Source organism: Cetorhinus maximus, chromosome 7, assembly GCF_964194155.1.
Source record: "Cetorhinus maximus chromosome 7, sCetMax3.hap1.1, whole genome shotgun sequence".
NCBI lineage: Eukaryota > Metazoa > Chordata > Chondrichthyes > Lamniformes > Cetorhinidae > Cetorhinus > Cetorhinus maximus.
Window position 1 is genome coordinate 48709310 of NC_135885.1, and position 24511 is coordinate 48733820.

Sequence of the window (24511 nt, forward strand, 5' to 3'; positions counted from 1 at the left end):
AGTAAGTATTTATTAAAAAGAACTGTTAAGAACATTTAAAAAAGAGTTTTAAATGAAGTAAAGAAACTTGCTAAAAACTTTCAAAAATGTTTAAAAATTAAGTAATAAAATTTATCTGTTTCATTTCAAGCTTCTCAGGATTTCTTTTGGCCTTCAGCAATGGAAGCCACACATCCCCTGAGGCATTGCCTACCATTCGTGGTCACTGGGTTGTAGTAGAGGGAATTGTGGCCCAGCAATGAACCCAATCTGCATTGTTCATTTACAAGGATTCAAAAGTTGATGATACCCATACGGACAAGAAATTTTTGGGGCGGAAACCTGGGGATGAATTATGCTGTTGGTGAGCAGGGGGCGGGGCCCACTCGCCAACACGTAAAATGACGCGGGATGACGACGGGGCGAACCCCCGACGTCATCCCGCCCCATTTAAATTTTCAGGAAGGCGGGGGCACAGCAAAATCATCTGTGCGCCCGCCGATCTGTCAATGGCCAATTGAGACCATTGACAGGATCAGGAAAACAATTGAAGGACCTGCCCGTCCAACCTTAAGGTTGGACGGGCAGGCCAGGAGCCCCGGCGGGCAGTAGAAAAAACATGAAACCTCATCCACCGGCGGGATGAGGTTTCATGTAGGGTTTTAAACAGTTTAATAAAGTTTTAGTGTAATTTATGAACATGTCCCATCTTATGTGACATTGTCACATGAGGGGGACATGTTAAGGATTTTTTTTTTTCTATTTTTAATGTTTTTAAAAGTGTAAGCGATCTCCCTGAGGCAGCACTTAGCCTCAGGGAGATGTGCACTCTTTTGTGCGCAGGCGTGAAAGAGCGCACTCTCGCTTTTGGGGAATCCCCCCCACCCCGCCCGCACAGGGAGTGCATAGCGCTTCCTGGCGGATGTAACGCTGGGCGGGCCTTAATTGGCCCGCCCACGTAAAATGGCGGCGGGGCCCGCTTCTCCGGTGGGAACCAGCTCCCCGCCCGCCAGAGATTGGGTCAGGCCCGCCCGCCCAGCAAGCAGAAAATTCTGCCCCTAGTGTTGGCCTCAGTTTTTCTCCCACCCTTTATACCACTGCCCCCCCCCCCCCAATTTTACACCTTTGATTACTCCTGATACACTCTAAAACAGGTTGCAAACAAAGAGAAATCTAGGCTTTGGAATTTTGCATAATAAACAATGCTTTCTTATGCTTACAGAGCCAGACACTGGATTCCATATTGCCTTTAGTATGCTGGACATTGATGGGAACCGACAAGTCGAGAAAAAAGAATTTCTAGTGGTAATTTCTTTAATATTGTTCAAATTAAGCTTGTGCTTCATGATTGAATGTATTAAGCTTCATTGTAGATAAATCTGAAACTAGGTCTGAAATTTATATTACATGGTATACATTAACCTCATTCTATCTCACTTCAGAATTTTACCAAGAAAAGGGAAATATTTATTCCATTGTGCAGTTCACATACACATAGAATGGCATAGAATCAAAAGCATGGTAACAGGCTATTCAGCCCAAATGGTCAATTTTGGTGTTGATGTTTCACATGAGCCTACTCCCACTTAAATTGCTTCTTCCCATCTGCTTCTATATTCCCCTATTTCCTTCTTCCTCATGTGTGTATCAGGCATCTCTGTAAACGCATCAACGCTATCTGTATCAAATTCTCCATGAGGCACATCTCCAAGTCTACGCTATTCACATTAGCCACTCCATGTGAATGTAAATTCCACATTACCACCACCTCAAAATACACTTCAGGGATTTGAGCACATAATCTAGACTGACACTTCAGTGTAACACTGAGTGCAGCACTATCAGAGGTGCCACCTTTCAGATGAGATATTAATCTGAGGGCCTGTCTGCGTTTTCAGATGGATATAAAAATCCCATGGCACTATTTGGAAGAAGGCTAAGAAGATGCACAGGCGTGTACTCCCTGGTGTCCTGGCAAATACTTATCCCTCAATCAATATTGCAAATCTCATTGCCTGCCCCTTCACTTCCCCTCTCCTCACCGTCCAAGGGCCCAAACACTCCTTTCAAGTGAAGCAGCATTTCACTTGCACTTCCCTCAATTTAGTCTATTGCATTCGTTGCTCCCAATGCGGTTTCCTCTACATTGGAGAGACCAAACACAGACTGGGTGACCGCTTTGCAGAACACCTCCGGTCTGTCCGCAAGCATTACCCAGACCTCCCTGCCGCTTGCCATTTCAACACTCCACCCTGCTCTCATGCCCACATGTCCGTCCTTGGCCTGCTGCATTGTTCCAGTGAAGCTCAACACAAACTGGAGGAACAGCACCTCATCTTCCGACTAGGCACTTTACAGCCTTCCAGACTGAATATTGAGTTCAACAATTTTAGATCATGAACTCTCTCCTCCATCCCCACCCCCTTTCCGATCCCCCCTTTTTTTTCCAATAATTTATATAGATTTTTCTTTTCCCACCTATTTCCATTATTTTTAAATGTATTTCCATCCATTGTTTTATCTCTACCTTTTAGCCTTTTTCGATTCCATCACCCCATCCCACCCCCACTAGGGCCATCTGTACCTTGCTTGACCTGCTTTCTACCCTTAATTAGCACATTCCTTAGAAAATATCACCACCTTCAACACCTCTTTGTCCTTTTGTCTGTGACATCTTTTGGTTATCTCCACCTATCACTGGCCCTCTATCCAGCTCTACTTGTCCCACCCCCCCATAAACCAGCTTATATTTCACCTCTCTTCTATTTTTATTTAGTTCTATTGAAGGGTCATTCGGACTCGAAACGTTAACTGTGTTCCTCTCCGCAGATGCTGCCAGACTTGCTGAGTTTTTCCAGGTATTTTTGTTTTTGTTCTGCAAATCTCATTGTTGTTTGTAAAACCTAGTTATGTGTAAATTGGCTACAGCATTACCTATATTGCAACAATAACTTCATTTCAAAAGTACGTCATTGACTGTGAAGCGCATCAGGATGTCCTGAGGTTGTGAAAAGCACTATATAAATGCATGTTTTTACCTTAAGTCAATTGATATTCCATTTTATCCCAATTATTAAAGAAATAAAGATATTGCATTTATTCAACATTTTTCATGCCCTCAAGATGTCCCATAGCACTTTACAACCAATGGATTACTGTTACACATATGTTAATTTAACTGTCACCCACAATTTAATTGTCATCCTAGCTTGTGTAGATAAAAAATTGTTTTCTATTGATGCTCCGTTTTTTTTTGTTTTCAGTCATGTGGTTAGTTATAGATACATGAATAATCAAACCAAGCCATTTCCTTCCTATTCATTCCTGTTATTAGTTTATCATTTTCAAAACATGGAATTTTCATGAGAAATGTTTGACAAACCTTTTATGGTTTGTTTACAGAGGCAATAATATCCATTGAGTTTGAGTACATGATCGTTTTATTTGTGCTTTACACCAATGATCCAGATTTTGCTGCAGCAAGGCCTTAACAGTGTTTGCCATTAGTAAGACCTGCACTTGGACGTTTAGCTTTGAGAGAAAAATTTGTGGCAAGTTGCTGAAAGTATGAACTGATAATGTCAGAGCAAGAGAAACAAGGCATGTGGAACCTGAGTGGACAGGGCAAGCAACTAATTGGATTGAAAGATTGGGAAATACTCAGCACAAAGACTGAGAAGAAAGTGTAAATTAGAATGGGTGAATTCAATATCAAATCAGGTACAGAAAGACAAATAAAGGGAGGGAAGGATATGTTGGACACGAAGGGAGAAAAAAGAGACAGCAGAGAAAAACATTTTCTAAAAAAAATAATATTTTACTTTTTTAATATTTCTAACAGCAATTAATATCTGAAGCAGTGAGACTCCACACTTGTGATAGTTAATTTTCAGTGTCAGAAAGGTGATTGGTAGTAATTAATACTTAACACATTGTTAAAAGGTAACTTAAACTTGAAATGACATGACTTAACTTTCTGTGACAGGTTGAGTTTGCATCTACCACTAAAATACAGCAATTTCATACAATTTAATGCATTTCAATGGTAAGGCAGACTGCTAAATGCCATTTTTGCAAAATTAACAGAGAATGGTGCGATTTGGACAACTTTTGGATGTCCGCTTTTAACCATGCATCTGCCCCTTGCCTGAAGGTGTTGGATCATTTGCGCAGAAATAATGGCAACACCATTAGCCTTACTGTTATCTTGACAGCAAACTCTAGCCCATTATGATGAAAAAGATGCAAGGATCTTCAACCTTTTTCCTATCCAAGCAATAAAGGGTTTTCCAGACCTTTACATAAAAACTTTGCCCATTTAATGCTCAGCTCACTTAAATACAGTCAAACCATCTCTGAACCTCACCTTATGTGAAGCATATTATATAAATCTAATCACTTATGTTTGAGCAGTTATATGGCTTGTGATACAAAGATTTTCCAACTGGATCTTCTTACATTTTATAGAAAGCTTGATCCAGGCATAATCCTGATTCAAGCAGAAAATTTCTTGGCAAATTAGTCACTCATATATCATAATTCTGCCATATATTCTTACCCACAGCCCCCTTTCTTTTCCCACACCATGGGCCCAAGTCTTGAAAAATGTACTATGTCTAGTCTAAGTATGTTTTTTTGCTCCAACTCTATATACATGCCAAAAGAAAAATATTTTATACTACAGCTGCAGATTTGCGTCAGATTTGTGATCCACGCTTGCTCATGAAACAAAAAGGCTGAGTTTTTATTCCCTGTTGATGAGGGATATTTCAGAGCAGGCTGTAGAGTTTAGGATGATACAGTGTCAATGGAGATGTGTAAAGGAATCTAGCCTTCTGTCCCCACCCACCAACCTCCACACGAGCTGAAAGTAAAACAAAAATCTGAAATATTCAGTCTTCCAGGAAATATTTAGACCGTTTCTCCCAGCACTGAATCTTAGTGGATCATCCTTGAACAAAGAAACAAAACCTCACCTGGCCTTCCCAAACCTCTTTCAAATCTTTATCCAACAGGAGCGTATTAGCAGTTTTAATGGATATTCTGCAGTCAATGTCAACAAAATTTAGCATAGTTTTTGTATGTGTACTAATTGCATGGAAAGGTAAGAAAGAAAATATAATAGGTACGTTAGTTTCTTGACCTGACATTATCAAGCCTTGACCTCAACCGAGGGACTTCACACGTGTGGAACAGCAATGAAGATGTGGATCTAGTTTCAAGATCAAACCTCAGAGCTTTTAAGAGAATTAGTTTTAAGTAGTCCCTACTGAGAGGTATTTGCAAGGTCTGTTAATTCACTTTACTGACAATTTAACTGACAGTTATCTCAAATCCAGAAATCTTTAGTATGTAAACCTAATTGACATCACATTCAGACATTACTAAAGGGTCTGGCATTTTTTTACATTCACTCTATGTTATTTTTTAAGTCAGAAAACTTCAGAGCTCATTTTGGACTTTTTCCCATTTTTACATAAAATGTACATCTACTTCTTGAATAGTAAAAGGCTAATTATTATTATTTGTGTTTTATAATTAGAGATGAATTACAACTAACAGCAAAAATGTGAATACTCTATTTTGGTTAAGTACATCAGACTTACCAATAATAATTACATTTAGTGACCAGAGTAAAATTGTTTTGGTTTTATCTTATAGTTTATTATGATAGTGATTTTTATTCAAATAACTGTATGCTATTCTATTTTTTCTGAGGGATATTTGTTGATGTGCAGGTGAAAGGCTAGGTGGATCACCAGTGACAACTTACACTTTCATGCCAGAGGCAATTTGCTGTGACATTCAGACACTTGCAACACAATTAAAAACATTTTGAGTTGAGTTGGCTTCAGAAGTGAAGTCTGTGGAACTAGTTAGATATTGAATAGGCATTACTCCTAAGCTGTAAAAACCAGAAGGCAGCAAAATTCACAGTAGATTAGGTTACTGGAATTTTTTTCCACTTGCCTTTTTGTTCCATTTGTAAGTTTCTTTCTTTATTTATTTCATTTATTTAAGGGGTAAGATAGTGAAGGGTAAAAATGGATTACAGAACCATGACAACGTCCACTTGAAATTCTTCAAGCACAGATCATGTCTGCTGCACCATGTAATTCAATGGCTTTAGAGTGATGCAGTCCCATGAAGATGATGTATTGGGGTCTGGCGGGGTTAGTCTTCTGGGTAGTTGAATAGAGCTGGTAGTTGGGGAGGGAAGAGAAGCAAAACATTAGAAAAAGGAGCTTCACGTATATGCTCAAGTGTTTCATCAAGAACTCTCACAGCGGGATGGTTTCATAGCCCACCTTCACTGAACAGGCATAAATCTGTCCCTCACAGGATCAAAGCCAGAAAGAATTTTCAAAGAATTTTAAAGCTGTAGTATCCCTTTTTGTAGATCTTTATAAGCCAATTAAAAAGCTATCAAAAATCAAATATATGAACCTCCAGCTACAACTGAGGCCTCTCACAAAGTTTCAAAACAAACATCAATGCTGCTATTTTGTAAGAAAACTAAGAATCATGAAAAGTTGTGTACTGATTTTTTTTAGGTTTAAAATTAGTGGAGTATTTTCTTGTAGATGTTTTGCAGACTTGACTATTAATTGCTTTCTTTTATCCCCAAAACAGTACACTTTTTCTTGTAATACATATTTATTTGTTAAGAATTCCTTTTTTAACTTTCGGAAATTATTAGTTCCGGAATAGTTTTAACATTGTGTCTGATTGATCTTTCATTCCCCAGGGGAAAAGAATTCATTATTTAAAAGCAATGGCAGTTTCATACAGACGGTCTAGTGTTATCATGCATTCATCCAAGACAGACAAATGGAGTGATGCATGATATAAAATTTTATTAAATACCAAAATATTTGGCAGCAAGGCAAAATGTTTAAGTCCAACAAAACTTAGCCAGCAGACTTTGCTTGTTTGCTGTGAGACTATCACAGCACATAATTAGGTTTTGAGGCTACTGTACAAAATGCAGCCTGTACAGATATTTCAAACTTGTTAATACATAAGAACATAAGAACTAGGAGCAGAAGTAGGCAATTCAGCCCCTCGAGCCTGCCCCGCCATTCATTACGATCATGGCTGATCTCATTTCGGCCTCAACTCCAATTTCCCACCCTCTCCCCATAACCTTTCAACCCATTACGAATTAAAAATCTGTCTATCTCCTCCTTAAATTTATTCAGTGTCCCGGCATCCACTGCACTCTGAGGTAGTGAATTCCACAGATTCACGACCCTTTGAGAAAAGTAATCCCTCCTCATCTCTGATTTAAATCTACCACCCTTTAGCCTAAAACTATGGCCTCTCATTCTAGAATGCCCCAGAAGGGGAAACATCCGCTCCACGTCTACTTTGTCTATCCCCATCAGCATCTTATATACCTCAGTTAGATCTCCTCTCATCCTTGTAAACTCTGGCGAGCATAGGCCTAAACTGCTCAGTCTCTCCTCATAAGACAAGCCCCGCATCTCTGGAATCAATCTAGTGAACCTCCTCAGAACCGCCTCCAGTGCAACTACATCTTTCCTCTAAGGGGACCAAAACTGTGCACAGTACTCCAGATGCAGTCTCACCAATGCCTTGTACAGTTGCAACAACACTTCCCTATTTTTACACTCTATTCCTTTAGCAATAAATGTCAAAATTCCATTTGCCTTCCTTATTACCTGCTGTACCTGCATACTAGCTTTCAGCGATTCATGCATGAGGACGCCCAGATCCCTCTGCACTGAAGCATTCTGAAGTTTCTCTCCATTTAAATAAAAAGTCGCCTTTTTATTCTTCCAACCAAAATGGATAACCTCACACTTATCCACGTTAAACTCCATCTGCCAAATTTTGGCCCATTCACCTAACCTGTCCATATCCATTTGTAAATTTCTTATTTCTTCATTGCAGCTTACTTTCCCACCTATTTTGGTGTCATCTGCAAATTTAGCTATTGTACCTTCTATCCAAGTCATTAATATAGATTGTAAATAGTTGGGGCCCAAGGACCGAACCCTGTGGCACCCCATTAGTTACAGCTTGCCATCCAGAAAAAGACCCATTTATCCTACTCTCTGCTTTCTGTTGGGTAGCCAATCCTCTATCCAAGCGAATATATTACCCCCTAACTCCATGTGATCTTATCTTGTGTATTAATCTTTTGTGCGGCACCTTATCAAAGGGCTTCTGGAAGTCCAGATATACTACATCTACAGGATCCCCATTATCCACTTTGCTTGTCACATCTTCAAAAAACTCTAGCAAATTAGTCAAACACGATTTACTCTTCATAAAACCATGCTGACTCTGATGGATTGCATTTTGACTTTCCAAATGCCCCATTATTGCTTCCTTAATAATGGATTCCAACAATTTCACAACAATAGACGTTAAACTAACTGGTCTATGGTTTCATACTTTCTGCCTCCCCCCCCCTTTTTGAATAAGGGCGTTATATTAACATTTTTCCAATCCACTGGAACCTTTCCAGAATCCAGGGCATTTTGGAATATTATAGCCGATGCATCCACTATCTCCGCTGCCACTTCCTTAAGACCCTGGGATGTAGGCCATCAGGTCCTGGGGACTTGTCACCCTTTTATCCCAATAGTTTACTCAGTACTTTTTCTCTAGTGATGGTCATTGTTCTTAGTTCCTCCTTCTCTATATCCTCCGCACTACCTGTAACTATTGGGGTGGTACTAGTGTCCTCCAGTGTGAAAACTGAGGCAAAATATTGATTAAGCATCTCTGCCATTTCTGCGTTCCCCACTATTACCTCCCCAGTCTCGTCCTCCAAGGGACCAACATTCACTTTAGCTACTCTCTTTCCTTTTATATACTTGTAGAAGCTTTTGCTATCAGTTTTTACATTTTGTGCTAGTTTTCTTTCATAATTTACTTTTGCTCTTTTTATTTTTTTTTAGTAACCCTTTGTTGATCTTTAAAAGTTTCCCAATCTTCCAGCCTGTCACTGACCTTTGCAATTTGGTATGCCTTAGTTTTTGCCTTTAAGTTATCTTTAACTTCCTTGTTTAACCATGGATGCTTTTTCCCCCTCTTACCATTTTTCTTCCTCATTGGGATATATTTTACTTGGGAGGAATTGATTATCACCTTAAATATCTGCCACTGTTCATCAACTGTCCTACCTTGTAGACTTCCTGCCCAGTCCACTAGGGCCAAATCTGCCCTCATACCTATGTAGTTACCTTTGTTTAACTCCAGAACACTAGTATGGGACTCAAGTTTCTCGCTCTCAAACTGAACTTGAAATTCTATCATGCTATGATCACTCTTCCCTAGAGGATCCTTTACTATGAGATCATTAATTAATCCCATCTGTAAAACTACATTACAATATTGATTTTTGTTACAAATCCATTCTCGGATACAATATAGGCGTCACTGGCAGAGCCACTATTTGTTGTCCAGTTGTCATTGTGTGGAGAAGGTGGTGCAGCAAGTGGTTTTCTAGAATTTGGTGATCTCATAGGGTCCTTCAAGGGACAGTTAAGTGTCAAGGACTGGAGTAACATATAGGCCAGACTAGGTAAGAACAGCAAGTTTCCTTCCCGAATGGACATTAGTGAATTAGTTGGATTATTATAAAAATCCAACAGTTTCATGATGATTTTTTACTGATTCCACCTTTTTCTTGCCAGATTTTCTAAACATAATTCAAATTATCAAACTGCCACAGTGGAATTTAAAGTCACATTCTTTGGATTATTAGCCCAAGCCTGCATATTGCCAGTCCAGTATCATAACTACTGCATATCTGTGCTCCTTTATTAGTTACCATGCTGAAAATTAATTTATAATTAACAGTGGCTGTTGGAAAATTGTGAGAAATGAGTGTAGTCATCTGTTAATATCCATAACCTTGTCTAGTAACAAATTATCAAGTGTACTAATTTATCCCCCTCAGTTTAAAAATTCTGGTTGAAGTGACCACTTAATGTTTTTAAAAGCAATTAACCTTCTCGGAAGTAAATTTAAGGATTACGTGCATGATAACCTAACTCTGTCAATGAGGATTCAGACAAGGAAGATCCTGCCACCCCAATCTCTTTAACCATTTAAAACAAGTGACATTCCAAATGGACTGTGGAAATTCGAAAAATGGGCTGCCTTCGTCCAAAGTACCTTTGACAAAATTTTGCATAGAAGGCTGCTACTAGAGTTTAAAGCAGTGGGGATTCAGGGTAAAATCTAGTAATTATCAGAAATTGGCTGAAGGGCAGAATGTGGTGGGTAGATTTAAGGGACTGATGTCAGAGTGGGAGAAGTGCTGAAAGGATGCCCCTGAGGGCAAGATCACTTGGGAGGAAGATGTAAGGTGAACTTACTTTGCAGTTAAGTATATGAGCTTGCTTTGCAGTTAATATTTCTCTATGATACTTAGAGTTGGACTCTCAAAATCACACAAAAGCAGGAACTGGGTAGTGTTGGAACACTTTTCCTGAGGCTCCAAGCTGAACCACTAAAATTAATACTGAGAAAACCAGGAATCATGCATACCGACTGACCTTGATGAATTTTCCAATTAATGCTCCTGTCAAGACTCCTGGATAATTTACCCTATTGTGTCAAGAAAATGGTGCAATTATACTTAGAATTACATAGAGATAACAACACAGAAGCAGGCCATTCGGTGCAGCTGGTCTTTGCTAGCCATTTTTCTACAAACTAGCTTCCTCCCACTCATCATCATCTGACCCTATCAGATGAGCCTTCTATTTCTTTCTCCCTCATATGCTTATCTAACTTCCCCTTAAATGCATCTTTGCTATTTGCTTTCAGCTGTTCCTTATGGTAGCAAGTTCCAAGTTCTAACCACTCTTCAGGTAAAGAAGTTTCTCTTGAATTTCCTATTGGATTTATTGATGACTATCTTATATTTATGGCCTCAAGTTTTGGTCTCTCCCACTGATGAAACTGTCTTCTCTATCAAATTCATAACCTTAAAAATCTCTATCAGGTCATCCTGCGACCTTCTCTTTTCTAGAGAAGAGAGCCCCAACATGTTTAACCTTTCCTGTTAAGTTTATCCTTTCAGCTCTGGTATACAAGAAAACTTGAATGGAAGAGTGACAATTACTAACTTCAGGAAATGGCCAAGATGGGTAATCCCATTCTAAAATTGGGTCAAGTATGCGCTTAGTATTTAACTCAACAGTAAATTGTAGCTTCTTTTAGTCTTAGTCAGTGATAAACAAAGTCATGGCCTAGAAGCACCAGCAGGGTAGTTAATTAGGTAACTAGTTAGAACTGGTTTCCTAGCCAGCAGTGACTGACCCATCTCACTGAAATCTGAGATAATATAAAAACAGGATCACCCAAAGTAAGTCACACAAAGGTGCAGCTGGAGACTGAGTGCTTAAATCCAGGAACTTAGTAATTGGGCAAATTCAGTACAGTGTGGGAGCACGTGCTGTTCTCGCCTTTTAAAAACAGAGCGGTCTACGAGAGGGAGTCAGAGACAACAAGACTTGGGAGCTGAAGCCCGGAGGTATTAATTAGGTTGGAGGTAAGTAATTGGTAAGTTTTACCCTTTTATCCCCTCTGTTCTGAGCGGTACTGGGGAGTTATGAGTATTATATTAAATTTATAGCATGACTAGTTAAACTCCATAGGACAGGTTTTTCCAGTCGGCGAACGGGAGTGGAGCCTGCTCACCGACGCGTAAAATGACGCGGGGATACATCGGGCATGCGTCATTTAGTTTTTCAGTTCAGCGGGCATGCAGCCGAATCGGCTGCGCACCCACTGAACTGTCAATGGCCTATTAAGGCCATTAAAAAACTAATTAACATGATTGATGGACCTGCCCGTCCAACCTTAAGGTTGGTGGGCAGGCCAGGAGCCCAGGTGGGCTTCGGAGAAAACATGAAACCTCATCCATGAGCGGGATGAGATTTCATGAGGGTATTTAAATTTTAATTAAATGTTTAAGTAAAAGTTATAGACATGTCCCAACTCATGTGACAATGTCACATGAGGGGACATGGCGGGGAAATTTTTTAATCACATTTATTGAAAGTTTTAGATCAGAGCCGATCTCCCTGAGGCAGCACTTTGCCTCAGAGGGATCTGTGCACTCTTTCGTTCGCACGCGCGAAAGAGTGCACTCCCGCTGAGGGAATCCCCCACTGCCCGCACAGGTAGCACACAGTGCTTCCTGGTGGACATCACGCTGGGCAGGCCTTAATTGGTCCGCCCACGTAAAATGGCGGTGCACCCCCAAGCGGAGGCGCCGATTGGAAGCCCGCTCGCGCCCGCTCCCGCACTTCCCCCCCAACGGGGGAAAAATGTTGCCCATAATATAAGTACAGATAACAATTGAGTGGTGTTTCTAAATTTGAAACCTAATTAGTTAAATAAAAGCAAAATAAAGATGACAGGGCAGGTGATGTGTTGCAGCTGTAGCATGTGGAAGCTGGTGACTACCTGTGTGATTCATGACACCCACATCTGCAGCTCGAAGAACTTCAGCTTCAAGTTGATGAGCTGGAGCCTGAGTTTCAGACACTGTGATGCATCAGGGAGGGAGAACATTACCTGGACACTTTGATCCAGAAGGCAGCCACACACCCCTTAGGCTAGGTACTTCTGATTTGGTCGGTATTCAGGGACAGGAGGGTGTGAACAGACGCAGTTATGGGATCCAGAAGGTAGCAATGCGGGAGCCTCAGTCCTTGCAATTGTGCCAACGGGTTAGAGGTTCTTGCAGCTTGTGTGGATGATTGGGATGCAGGGACTGCAGGGAAGATTAGCGCACTGACTATGGTACCCTGGTGCAGAAGGCCGCTCAAGTGGGGGGAGTAAAAAGGAAGTTGTAGCAGCGGAGAGTATAGTTGGGGGAATAGACACCGTTCTCTGCAGTTGAGAGTGTGAGTCACAAAGGCTGTCTTGCCTGCCCGGTGTCAGGGTTAATGACATTTCCTCAGGGCTGGAAAGGAACTTGGAATGAGAGGGGAAGGATCTAGTTGTCATGGTCTGTGTGACATAGGTAGGAGTAAGAAAGAGGTTCTGCTGAGGGAGTATGAGCAGCTAGAGACTAAATCAAAACCACTAAGGTAATAATCTCTGGAGTACTACCTGAGCCACGAGAAAATTGGCATGGGGTAAATAAGATCAGAGAGTTGAATGCATGGTTCAAAGATCAGCGTGGGAGATATGAGTTTTGATTCATGGGGCACTGGCACTGGCACCAGTACTAGGAAAAGAGGGATATGTGCTGTTGGGACAGCCGTCACCTGAACTGCACTGGGACCATTGTATTGGTGAATCACATAACTAGGGCTGCAGTTAGGGCTTTAAGCTAAGTTGTGGGGTGGGAGGGAGAGTTCACATGAGGGGAGATTTAGAAAGTTAAAGAGAAAGGACAAGGCAATGGTGCTGTTGCAGGTAACGATATCCAGGGTGTGACAAGAAGGGACAGCATACAAGCTCTGGGTAAGAATGATCATAAGATGATAGAATTTCATATTCATTTTGAGGGTGAGAAATTTGGGTGTGAAACTAGTGCCTTAAACTTAAATAAGGGCAATTACAAGGGCATGAAGACAGAGATCGCTAAAGTGGGCTTGAAAAATAGGTTAAAAGGTAAGACAGTAGAGAAGCTGTGGCAGACATTTAAGGAGGTAATTCATAACTCTCAACAAAAATATGTTCCATTGAAAAAGATGGACTCAGAGAAGGATGCACCATCTTAAGGAATTTAAGGAGGGTATCAAATTGAAAGAAAAAGCATACAATGCTGCAATGCTTCTGGTAGCCCAGAAGATTAGGAAAATTTTAGAAACCAGCAAAGTATGACAAAAAAATAAAGAGAGAGAAAAGAGTATGAGAGAAAATGAGCAAGAAGTATAAAAACAGACAGTAAAAGCTTCTACAAGTATATAAAAAGGGAAAGAGTAGAAACAGTGAGTGTTGGTTCCATAAAGGGTGAGACTGGGAAATTAATAATGGGAAACAAGGAAACAGCAGAGAATTTGAACAAGTATTTTGTATCTATCTTCACCATAGAAGACATAGAAAAGCATTCCAAGAATAGTAGAAAAGCCAGAGCAAAAGGGAGAGAGGAACTTTTATCACAATCACTAGAGAAGAAGTACCAGAAAACTAATCGGACTAAAGGCTGACAATTCCCATGGACCTAATGGCCTGCATCCTAGGGTTTTAAAGGAAGTGGCTGCATAAGTATGGATGTATTGGTTATAATCTTCCAAAATTTCTTGGATTCTGGAAAGATATCAGTAGATTGGAAAACAGCAAATGTAACACCTTTTTTCAAGAATGGAGTGAATCAGAAAGCAGGAAATTATAGGCCAGTTAGCCTAACACCTATCATAGGGAAAATGCTAGAATTTATTATTAAGGAGATAGTAGCAGGACATTTAGAAAATCATAATAAAGCAGAGCCAACATGGTTTTGTAAAAAGGAAATCGTGTTTGATAAGTTTGCTGGAGTTCTTCGAGGATATAGCAAGCAGGCTGGACAAAGGGGAACCAGTAGATGTAATGTATTTAGATTTCTAAAAGGTGAACAAGAAGATGCCAAATAAAGTGTTACTGCACAAAATAAGAGCTCGTGGTGTTGGGGTGATTTTCAGCATAGATTGAAGATTTGCTGACTAATAGGTCATTTTCAGATTGACAAACTGTAACTAGTGGCGTGCCACAGGGATCAGTGCTGGGGCCGCATCTGTTTACTATCTATATCAATGACTTGGATGAAGGGACTGACTGTATTGTAGCAATATTTGCTGATGATACAAAAATAGGTAGGAAAGCAAGTTGTAAGCTAGTACAATTGAAGTCAATGGGGATTGGGGGAAAATTCTCCACTGGCTGGATTCATACCTAGCATAAAGTAAAAGAGTTGTGGTTGTTGGAGGCCAACTATTTCAGCCCCAGAACATCGCTGCCGGAGTTCCTCATGGCAGTATCCTAGGCCTATCAACTACTTCATCAATGACCTTCTCTCCATCAGACAGTCAAGAGTAGGGATGTTTGTTGTTGTTTGCACAGTGTTTCACAATTCTTCAGATATTGAAGCAGTCCCTGCCCACATGCAGTAAGAAAACATATTTAAGGCAAACAAATTGCAAGTTAAAAAGAGTTGTGACTGTGCCCCTCATCCAATCGTTGCCACACACTCACCTAAATGCAATAAATGAGTGTAATAATTCAAGGAACCAATTGCAAAAAACAGAATTCTTGCTCATTGAGTACTGCCCAGTGTCACATTAACGTAAGCGTATTTTGATTTAGTGTGATTTTCAATTAAATCAGAAGTTTCTTGACTCAAAAATTTGATAGTCCTTAAAGTCACATGGTCTGGTTGGAATGCATCCTAGGTTATTGGGAAGTAAGGGTGGAAATTGCAGAGCTTTGGCCACAATCTTCCAGCCCCCCCTTGGCTATGTGGGTGGACCCAGAGTGGAGGATTGCACCACTGTTCAGAAAAAGAGAGGGATGAACTCAGCAATTACAGGCAAACAAACCTAACATTGGTGGCGGGATAACTTACATAAATACCAAAAGTACTCCAAATATTCCCAGTACAGTAAAAGGCATTTATAAAGAGTGGAGGGGGTTGGGTGAAGGGTGAGAAATGATAAATAAATCCTATATGCAATTACTATTTGTGGAAAGGGAATGAAATGAACATTTTATAAGATGTATCCGTACCTCTAAATCAGCTTTATAATTGGGATACTGCGTGTTTCACCCCAATGGTTATTGGTTGTTTTGATTAACAATATTTCTCATATTTATTTTTGTTAATGCTGCTCATTTGAGGAGCTGTACAAGTTTTATTGAAAGGTATGTAAAACATCTGGAACTGGATTTTAGTAAATGTTTCTGTTCAATGTAACAAGCAGTACACAAGTTTTTGGAAACAATGCAGAAACAAAGTCAGTAACATTAGACTATTGAGGCACAAGAGGCATCTGTGATAAAAGACTTGTTATGTTTTATCTGTGATAAAAGATCAGTTGCATGCAGTTACAAGTGTTCTCTGAAATATTTATGGTGGTTATGAAGCATCAGATGATTAATTTTGTGGGTTGATGTTAGCCTCGATTGAGAAATTGAACTGTTTTCTGAACTTAAAACACTTTTTAATGTCACCTCATGGTAGCCAGCGTTACAACGCTACATGTGATTAGTCAGCAGCATCAATAAGCATTTTTAAAATTATTGCTACAGAAGAAACTGCAGACCAAAGATTACTGAGAGGAGTGGTACTAATATTATACTCTCATTGATCCATTTATGAAAATCCACTTATGACTTTTGCGGCCAGGATTTTTTTACAAAGAACCTGAAAATTTTTCTTCCCCCCCTTTCTGTTCCATTAGACTTACTTATACTTACTTATTTATCCATGCAATTCCAAATAAAATGTTGTTAGAGGGATATCCCAGACCAGACACTGAAATATAACTAAACAGAATCTACCAACAATGGTGTTGGGTCTGCTAATTCTCCATATCTTTACCACTAAAATATTGCTTTGTGATGTACAATGTTATACCACATGTAAAGTCCATCTTTCATGAAATAATGTGGATATGGATATTTGATGAACTGGCAAATCTATAATGGGCAGAAGAGGAATTATTGTAAGTGCTAGCAGGCTGAGGATTGATCATTTTCAGCACAGTAGTTTGAGACACAGTAGACTTAATTGCATTACCAATGTTTTACACAGCAATACAAAGCAATATTTAAAAGTAAGGATTATAATATACAAATATTGTTACCAGTATCGGTTAGGCCTGTTGACTTAAATTTGAAACACCAGACTAGTGTATTTAGAATATAAGATACCTGGGTCATAGCTCCAATTATGATGCAAATCTAAAGTCAGATTCAACTTATTAAATTTCCCCTTGTACACTGGACATTTCAATATGAAGCTGTGAGAAGATAATCTTGTCATGGATACAGCTGTGTTGAGTATAAGCATTGTGCCTTGATTATAGTCAGGTACAAAATAATTGTCTTTCTCATTTTGCCATTTTTGTCCAATGATTTCCTCTTGCCATTACTGTATTTTAAAACAAATGACCAAGTGACCTAGTGCTCGGGGTTTACTCTTCCCGAATTTGCAGCATTCCCTTCCCTCTAGTGAAACTGCTGGTAACTACTTGCTCTTTTCACAGCTGAATTTGGCGTGTTGTAGACCAGAGATATTTATCAATTTTTGGTTCCGTTTCCTATCCAGCAACTGGCCAGATCGGCAGGATGTCACTGTTAGGCGACATATATACGAACATACATACAAACAAACATACGAATTAGGAGCTGGAGTAGGCCACTCGGCCCTTTGAGCCTGCTCCGCCATTCAATAAGATCATGGCTGATCTGATTGTAACCTCAAACCCACATTCCCACCTACCCCGATAACCTTTCGCCGCCTTGTTTATCAAGAATCTATCTACCTCTGCCCTAAAAATATTCAAAGACTCTGCTTCCACCGCCTTTTGAGGAAGAGAGTTCCAGAGACTTATGACTCTGAGAGAAAAAAATCCTCCTCATCTCTGTCTTAAATGAGTGACCCCTTATTTTTAAACAGTGACCCCTAGTTCTAGATTCTAGTGACCCTGGGAGATGCTAGGGTGGTAAAAGAGAAGACATCACAGCGGCAGGGGGAGAGCTGGCAATCAGCAGGGGAGAGGTTGATGGTTTTGTTGAGCAGCTGGGGAAGGCTGCTCCCACTGCCTACAAGGATTGCTGTAAAAAGCCACTTAACTTGTGAAGCTGGCAGCTCCCACCTCCCTTTCACTGTTGTGTTTCCTGAGTCCTGAGAAACCCATAGTGAAACCTGTGCACCATCAATGAATTTTAAATCAGACTCCCAGCTGCCTTGTGGAAGTCCGATTTAATGATGTGCCTCACCTCTCCACTGTGGGAAAGTCAGACGCCATGAAATCCACCACTATAAAAAAGTCAACGGGTGCTGCTTGGTATATTAGAGTCACTTTTTGTACGTTTGACAATTTAACCCCATTCCCCCTCTCCATGACTCACCTCCCCATCATTAGTATTTACTTTAGGTCTATAATTCAGTAACACAAATAAAATCTCTTCTGTGTGTATAATAGGATTTTTATCTTCATACAATTCTTCTAATTTTTAAATGTTCAAAGTTTCCTTAAGAATTCAGTTTGTGGAAAACATTGAAGATGAAACTCTGTTGACAGTTTTCCAGACTCTGTGCCTTTGGGATAATGTTTGACTACAGATATTTTGTACAGTCTTGAAGAGCCCTGAAGAAAGATTATATTTGGTTTTACTATCCGTATTACCCTTCGCTCAAGTGAATGTAATGCTTTTAATTAAGCAGTGTATATCTTCAAAAGCAAAACCGTCTCTTCAGAAAAAGTTAGACAGAATCCTGCAGTTATGTTCTAAAAGCAACATGATGTTGATGATATCTTCAACTATACTGCAAACACAGATTCCATTCTACTTCCCTAATGTGAATTTGTAAATGCTAACCTGCTTTGAACCTCCCCAAACATTTGATTTCTAAACAGGCGTTAGTTGCTCCTGTTCACCAGTTTGTGAATGCAGCCTCTGTGTGCAGTTTAAATTGTTCAGCAATTTTGAAAAAAAAGTTATGACATTTTAAAATATTGAGAACTGTAATCTGATTTCAGCTGCAGAGCATCATTCGGCAAAAGAAAGACGTCAAGCTGGGAGCACAGACTACACCGGTAAGTCATCTTCCTACCAAACCAAACTCAGAATAATCATTTCCTCTTAATACCACAGTTGAGCCTTCCATGAAGATTAGCTTATTTGAGCAAATCCTGTCAGAAGGTTTCCGAATGTTGTTTACAGGACATGTAGATAACATCATTCCTCACAATTCCTGTTACTCTGATTGATAAAGGATCTAAACTGAAATTCTATCTTTTCACTTGCAATTAATTCAAGTTATGGTACAACAAGGAGTTTCTGTACAGATAATGGTAAGGAACAGAGATATTATGCCCTCAGAAATATATTTATTCTATACCATTATTAGAGGGTATTAGATTGTAGCTAAGATTAAGAAAAGGTGGTTGGCTCATACCCATTTTAAAGCTCCTCATTCACACATTTTTAATTGCTTTCAGAATAGTTAATTGGGCCAAATCTTCCGAGGAGTAGCAATCACCATTGGATTGCCATTTCGCTCGTCTTTATAAACGTTGCACTGGGGCTCACATTTCTCACCCGGACTTCCAAACCGGCTCTCCTGAGAAATGTGAAGTGTACCTGGTTGGGAGACCTTCTTTTGTAGTGCAGGAGCATTGGGGGAAGCCAAGCCATGCCCCCTTTTTACAACACTAGCTGCCACATACCGTTAAGTTTAAATGTCCTAAAGCCACTTTGATAAGCTACAGAGAGAAGGTAAGTAAGTGAGGGGGTAGGGTTTGTTGGGTGGGTTTGGGGGGCTAATCAGGGGGATGGGGGTAGTCAGGTGGTAGAGGGAGTAGTCGGGGGAATCGGGGAAGTAACCAGGTGATTGGGAAATTGTCGGGTGGTTGGCGGGATAGTTGGGGGTTGGGGGTTGGGGGCTGGTCGGGGGATCCGGGGTGGGGGCGGTGGTGGGGGGGGAAATCAGTAATATGGTTATTCAGGAGTTAAAACTGGTTTTAATCCTTCTAACCTTTCCTGGGAAACTATCCTAGGAAACTATTCTGGTAAGTGAGTCGGAGCCATTTGAAGTCTTCAACACTAACTCAAGAGTTTCGGAGGGTTTGAGATGCAGGGTAATTGCCCGATGGAAATTGAGACTAAAACTTCCCGGACGACTCCCGTGGAGTCCTTGCATTGGGACTTCCATAGGGTCCCCCAGTGCATCTTCTGGGATGCCTCCAGGGTACAACCATCCAGAGACTGGAAGATCTGGGCCATTATATTCTTTCAAAGCTGTTTCAGGGAAATAAGGAGAATTTGACCAAAACCAAGATAAAATATTAAAATAAGATCACTCATACATTATGAACAAGTTACTTGTGGTGGCAAGTGTTTTTATTGCTGTGATTCGTTTAGAAATTGGCACCTTCATAGACTGACCTTTTTTTATTCAAAATTATAGTGCTTGAGTGACAAAATCACATTGAATATAGGTAAAGATTCATTTCTGGATATTGCATTCTGCCAAATCTACCCATTCTTGAATGATAAAAATTCTAAAGCTTTAGCATTTTCTTCACATCTTTCTTAAAGAGATGTGTGCAAAACTTCTACAATACTTTTATTGCAGCTGAGTTACCTAAATAAATTAGCAGCAATAAAGGTGGTGGTTAGTATTACGGATTTTTAGAACACCTCTCTTTTAGCAAGAGGCAAAATGAAGTGTTAAAACCTTTGAGTTAACTCCTATCAGTACAGAATTTTATTCGAAATAGAAGTGAGCTAAACATTCCTAGAAAGTGCACTGTGATAATTTTATAAATTGAACTTATAGCTCCATAGTGAAAGTGATTTTAAGACTTCCACTCATGCAAGAGAACTGTGAGGCATTGCCCAAGCAACTCTAGCATGTGAAAGAAAGTCGTGAAAAGGTAAGTGACTCCAAAAGCCGTTATAAAATATTTGAACATTTACTTTGGAGATTCTGGGGATGAGAAGTTGACAGAAGGCACTTTGGTTAAAATTACACATTCCAAGCATCTCTCTGCTGGTTCAGAACATCTCCTGGGATCAACAAAGACCATTTCAGAGCACTGTAAGGATTCTATTAAAAATGTTAAAAATTCCCTTTTAAGTAATTTATTACTTTATGAAGTAAAGTAGCACTGCATAGAAGCATGAAAACAGGCAAAGACACATGGAAGACAGACGCTAAGGGAATGCACAAGGATTGACGTCTGTATGCAATATGGCAATGTTTGATTTATAAATTTGATTTGGCATGTTTGTTTTATAATGGCTTTTTTAGCATTGTGGCTGTGATGGTCAGTAACAGGGAAGGTAAGATGTGGGACCTTTGGTGGATGGAGAATTGGGCTTGTGTTCAATCGTACCACAGCCAGATGAGTTGATCAGAGACAGTACAGCCAGAAAGGGGATGTGTGTTTGCATCTTCCTTTCCACCTTCTCCCTTCCTCCTCTTCCCCAACTGGTCACTCTGTAGGTGGTGAAAAGGGCTGTGCCCTCATGATGATACGGTTGTGCAGCATGCAGCAGACTACAATGAATTTTGACAAACACTCTGCTGAGTACTGCAGAGCACTCCAGGATTGCTTAAGCCATCTTCTGGTCTTCCCCTCTTGGAACCTCTTCCCCACATCAGACTTTCACCCCCCCCCCCCCAAACCCCATTGGTCCTCCCCACCCTCCAGACTCCACCCCCGCTTAGTCCTTCCCCCTTCCTAACTCCTTCAGACACCTTTACTTCTTCTTCCACCCTTAGTTCTTCACCCCCACCAACTCTTTCCTCCAGCCTTACTTCTTCCTCCAGCATTGCTCTTTCCCCTTTCCTGACTCCTTCAGACACCCTTACTTCTTCCTCCAGCCTTACTTTTTCCAGCATTGCCCCTCCCTCCTTCCGGACTCCTTCAGACACTCTTCCTTCTTCCTCCAGCCTTACTTCTTCCTCCACCCTTAGTCCTTCCCTCTTCTCGACTCCTTCCCCCACCCTTACTTCTTCCTTCAGCCTCATGTGGCAGAGTGGCTTTCATTGTATGCATGCTTCTCATGTCACATCAGAGTCATGAGCCACATGTTCAGTCCCCCAGCTTGTCATCATGGCTGAAGTGCATTTGGTGCAAGAAACTGTTACAGAATGAAGGCATGAGGATACCAGCTGTCGACCTGCACGACAGGTTGCGTATGAGTGCATATCAACTACACAATGGAGGAGTAGGATCCCGTCTGATCACAGTACATCTCAGAGTTGTCAAGCAGCACCCACAAAGCCACAACTGTGCAGTCACTGGAACCCTACACATGGAGAAGCCTGCAATCCTTGTGCTTCCTCCAGCTGCTTCTCTCTGCTAAGACAGAATAAAATGTATTTGGTCTCTTACAATACAGAACTTCAGTGATCTTCCTTATGCAACAGTGGATAGTGAACTGGTAGATGTTGCAAATATCGCCCACTTTAATCTGGAAGTAGCTAGACGCATTAAAGTTCATGCTCACAATCAGCTTCACAGTCATTGGCAATGCCATCCTCTCCTTGCTCTGAAGCTGCAATTGTGTTGCAACAGGTGGCGGATTTCAGTGATTGCCTTCTTAGTCAAGCAGATGGCTATGGTTAGTGAAGTGCCACAAGGACTGGTGCTGGGGCCTCAGCTATTTACAACCTATATTAGTGACTTAGACAAAGAGACAGAGAGAAATGTATCTACGTTAACTGACGATACAAAGCTACATGGAAATGTGAGTTGTGAGGATGACACAGAGAGGCTGCAAAGAGAATTAGACAGGTTAACTGAGTGGTCAAGAAGATAGCAAAACGAGTGTAATGTGAGGAAGTGAGAGGTTATTCACTTTGGTCATAAGAATAGTAGAGCAGAATATTTTTTAAAAGGCATGAAACTTGAAAATATTGATGTTCAGAAAGACTTGGGTACGTTCATGCAAGGAATTCAAAGTTAGCATGCATGTACAGCAAGGGATTAGAATGGCAAATGGCATGTTGACCTTTATTGCAAGGGGATTGGAGCACAAGAATAAGCCTTGCTACAATTTTACAGTGCTTTGGTGAGACCACACTTGGCATACTGTGTGCAGTTTTGGACTCCATATTTAAGGAAGCATTGGGGGCAGTACAGCAAAGGTTCACTAGATTGGGCTCTGGGATGGTGGGATTGGTCTATGATGAGAGGCTGAGTAAATTGGACCTATATTCAGAGGAATGAGACAATCTCATTGAAACACAAAGGATTCTGAAGGGGCACGAGAGTAGTCGCTGAGGTTTTTTCTGCTGGCTGGAGTATCTAGAACACAGTGGCACAGTATCAGGATAAGGCTTAGGACTGAGATAAGGAGAAATTTATTCATTCAAAGGGTAGAGAATCTTTGAATTCTCTACTCCAGAGGGTAGTGGATGCTCCAACTTTGACTATATTTAATGCTGAGATAGACATATTTTTGATCTCACAGGGAATCAAGGAATATGGGAAGCGGGCAGGAAAGTAGAAGTTGGAACCCATGATCGTATTGAATGTCAGAGCAGGCTCAACAGGACATATGGTCTGCTCCTGCTCTTATCTCTTATGTTCTTATGATCTGACACATTGTTCCTCACTAGGAACCAGGAAGGAAAATTGCTCCCTGAATCCACTTGAGGGATATGGCCTCCTGTTGAGAGCCTTTCTTGCCCCCTGTCCTCTTTTCAGCTGTGTGTCCTGCTCTATGTCACCTCTGCTCACTCTCTGTCATGTTGTAGGCCAAGGGGATGCAAACTACTTAAACCATGTCTGGAAGCAAGCGGGTTGTACAGAATCCTTGAGGTCAGCACTAAATTCTTCAGCATATGTCACCCCATTCCCTGTAGGCTTAAACAACTCTGGAAACCACCAAATGCTTCTAGAATTGCAGCGAGCCTTAAAAATCAATCAGAAACTAACCTGAATGTAGTTGATGATCTCATTATATAGCACTTTTAAAGGGCTTTCCTGCTTCTGACGGCGTTAGCCAGAGCATTGAGCTTTGAAATGGCATGGCTGGCATCACATGAGCTTTGGATGCTGATTGACATCATTAACTACCTGCTCTGCATACTTCTGGCAGACGCTCCCTGTGCATCGCCAATGCCTTCAGCCAGTGGTGTCCAACTCAACCGACACCTGAAGTGTATGCACGCCACTGACACGTTCTGGAGGCAAAATGGTACCCATAACGCCAAGAAAACAGGCACTGCTCATCCAGTTTTGCGACCAGTATATTTTCACAACTTCCTACATCCACATTACCAGTAAATAAGATATGTGTACTTAATATTTTTAGCTCAAAGATTATCATTAATTAAAAATGTTCTATTTTGTAATAACCTGAATAAAATACTAAAAGTATAATAGTTCACCACAGTAATTCCTTTACCCCTGAATATTTTTCCATTTATTCTCTTTCTGCCTGCAATTTTTGACATCAGAGGCTTCGTTGAGCTAACAATAAAATCAAGGGATCTCTCAATCCTATTCATTATTATAATTAATAATCAAGCATTCTAGCGTATCATTGTTTATAATTTGGGTGGAATTACCTTGAATGTAAGACTGAAGTATCCAGATTTAAGTTATTTCTAGAAGGGGAAGCGATGGTGTAGTGGCATTGTCGCTGGATTCATAATCCAGAGATTTGGGGTAATGCTCCAGGGGACCTGGGTTCGAATCTGATGTGGAATTTGAATTCAATAAAAATCTGGAATTAAAAGTCTAATGATGACCATGAAACCATTGTCGGTTGTTGTAAAAACCCACCTGGTTCACTATCGAAGGAAATCTGCTGTCCTTACCTGGCCTGGCTTACATGTAGACCCACTGCAATGTGGTTGACT

General features: G+C 40.6%; 1 protein-coding gene across 2 annotated transcripts in view; it reads left to right on the plus strand.

Annotated features, from left to right (window-relative positions):
• Positions 1 to 24511, plus strand: part of micu2 (mitochondrial calcium uptake 2) — a 515698-nt gene that overhangs the window by 394552 nt on the left and 96635 nt on the right. For both annotated transcript variants that reach the window (XM_078545440.1, XM_078545441.1), the window contains 2 exons: positions 1202 to 1284; positions 18669 to 18725. In XM_078545440.1, coding sequence (XP_078401566.1) covers positions 1202 to 1284; positions 18669 to 18725 — 140 coding nt within the window. The remainder of the gene's footprint in view (positions 1 to 1201; positions 1285 to 18668; positions 18726 to 24511) is intronic.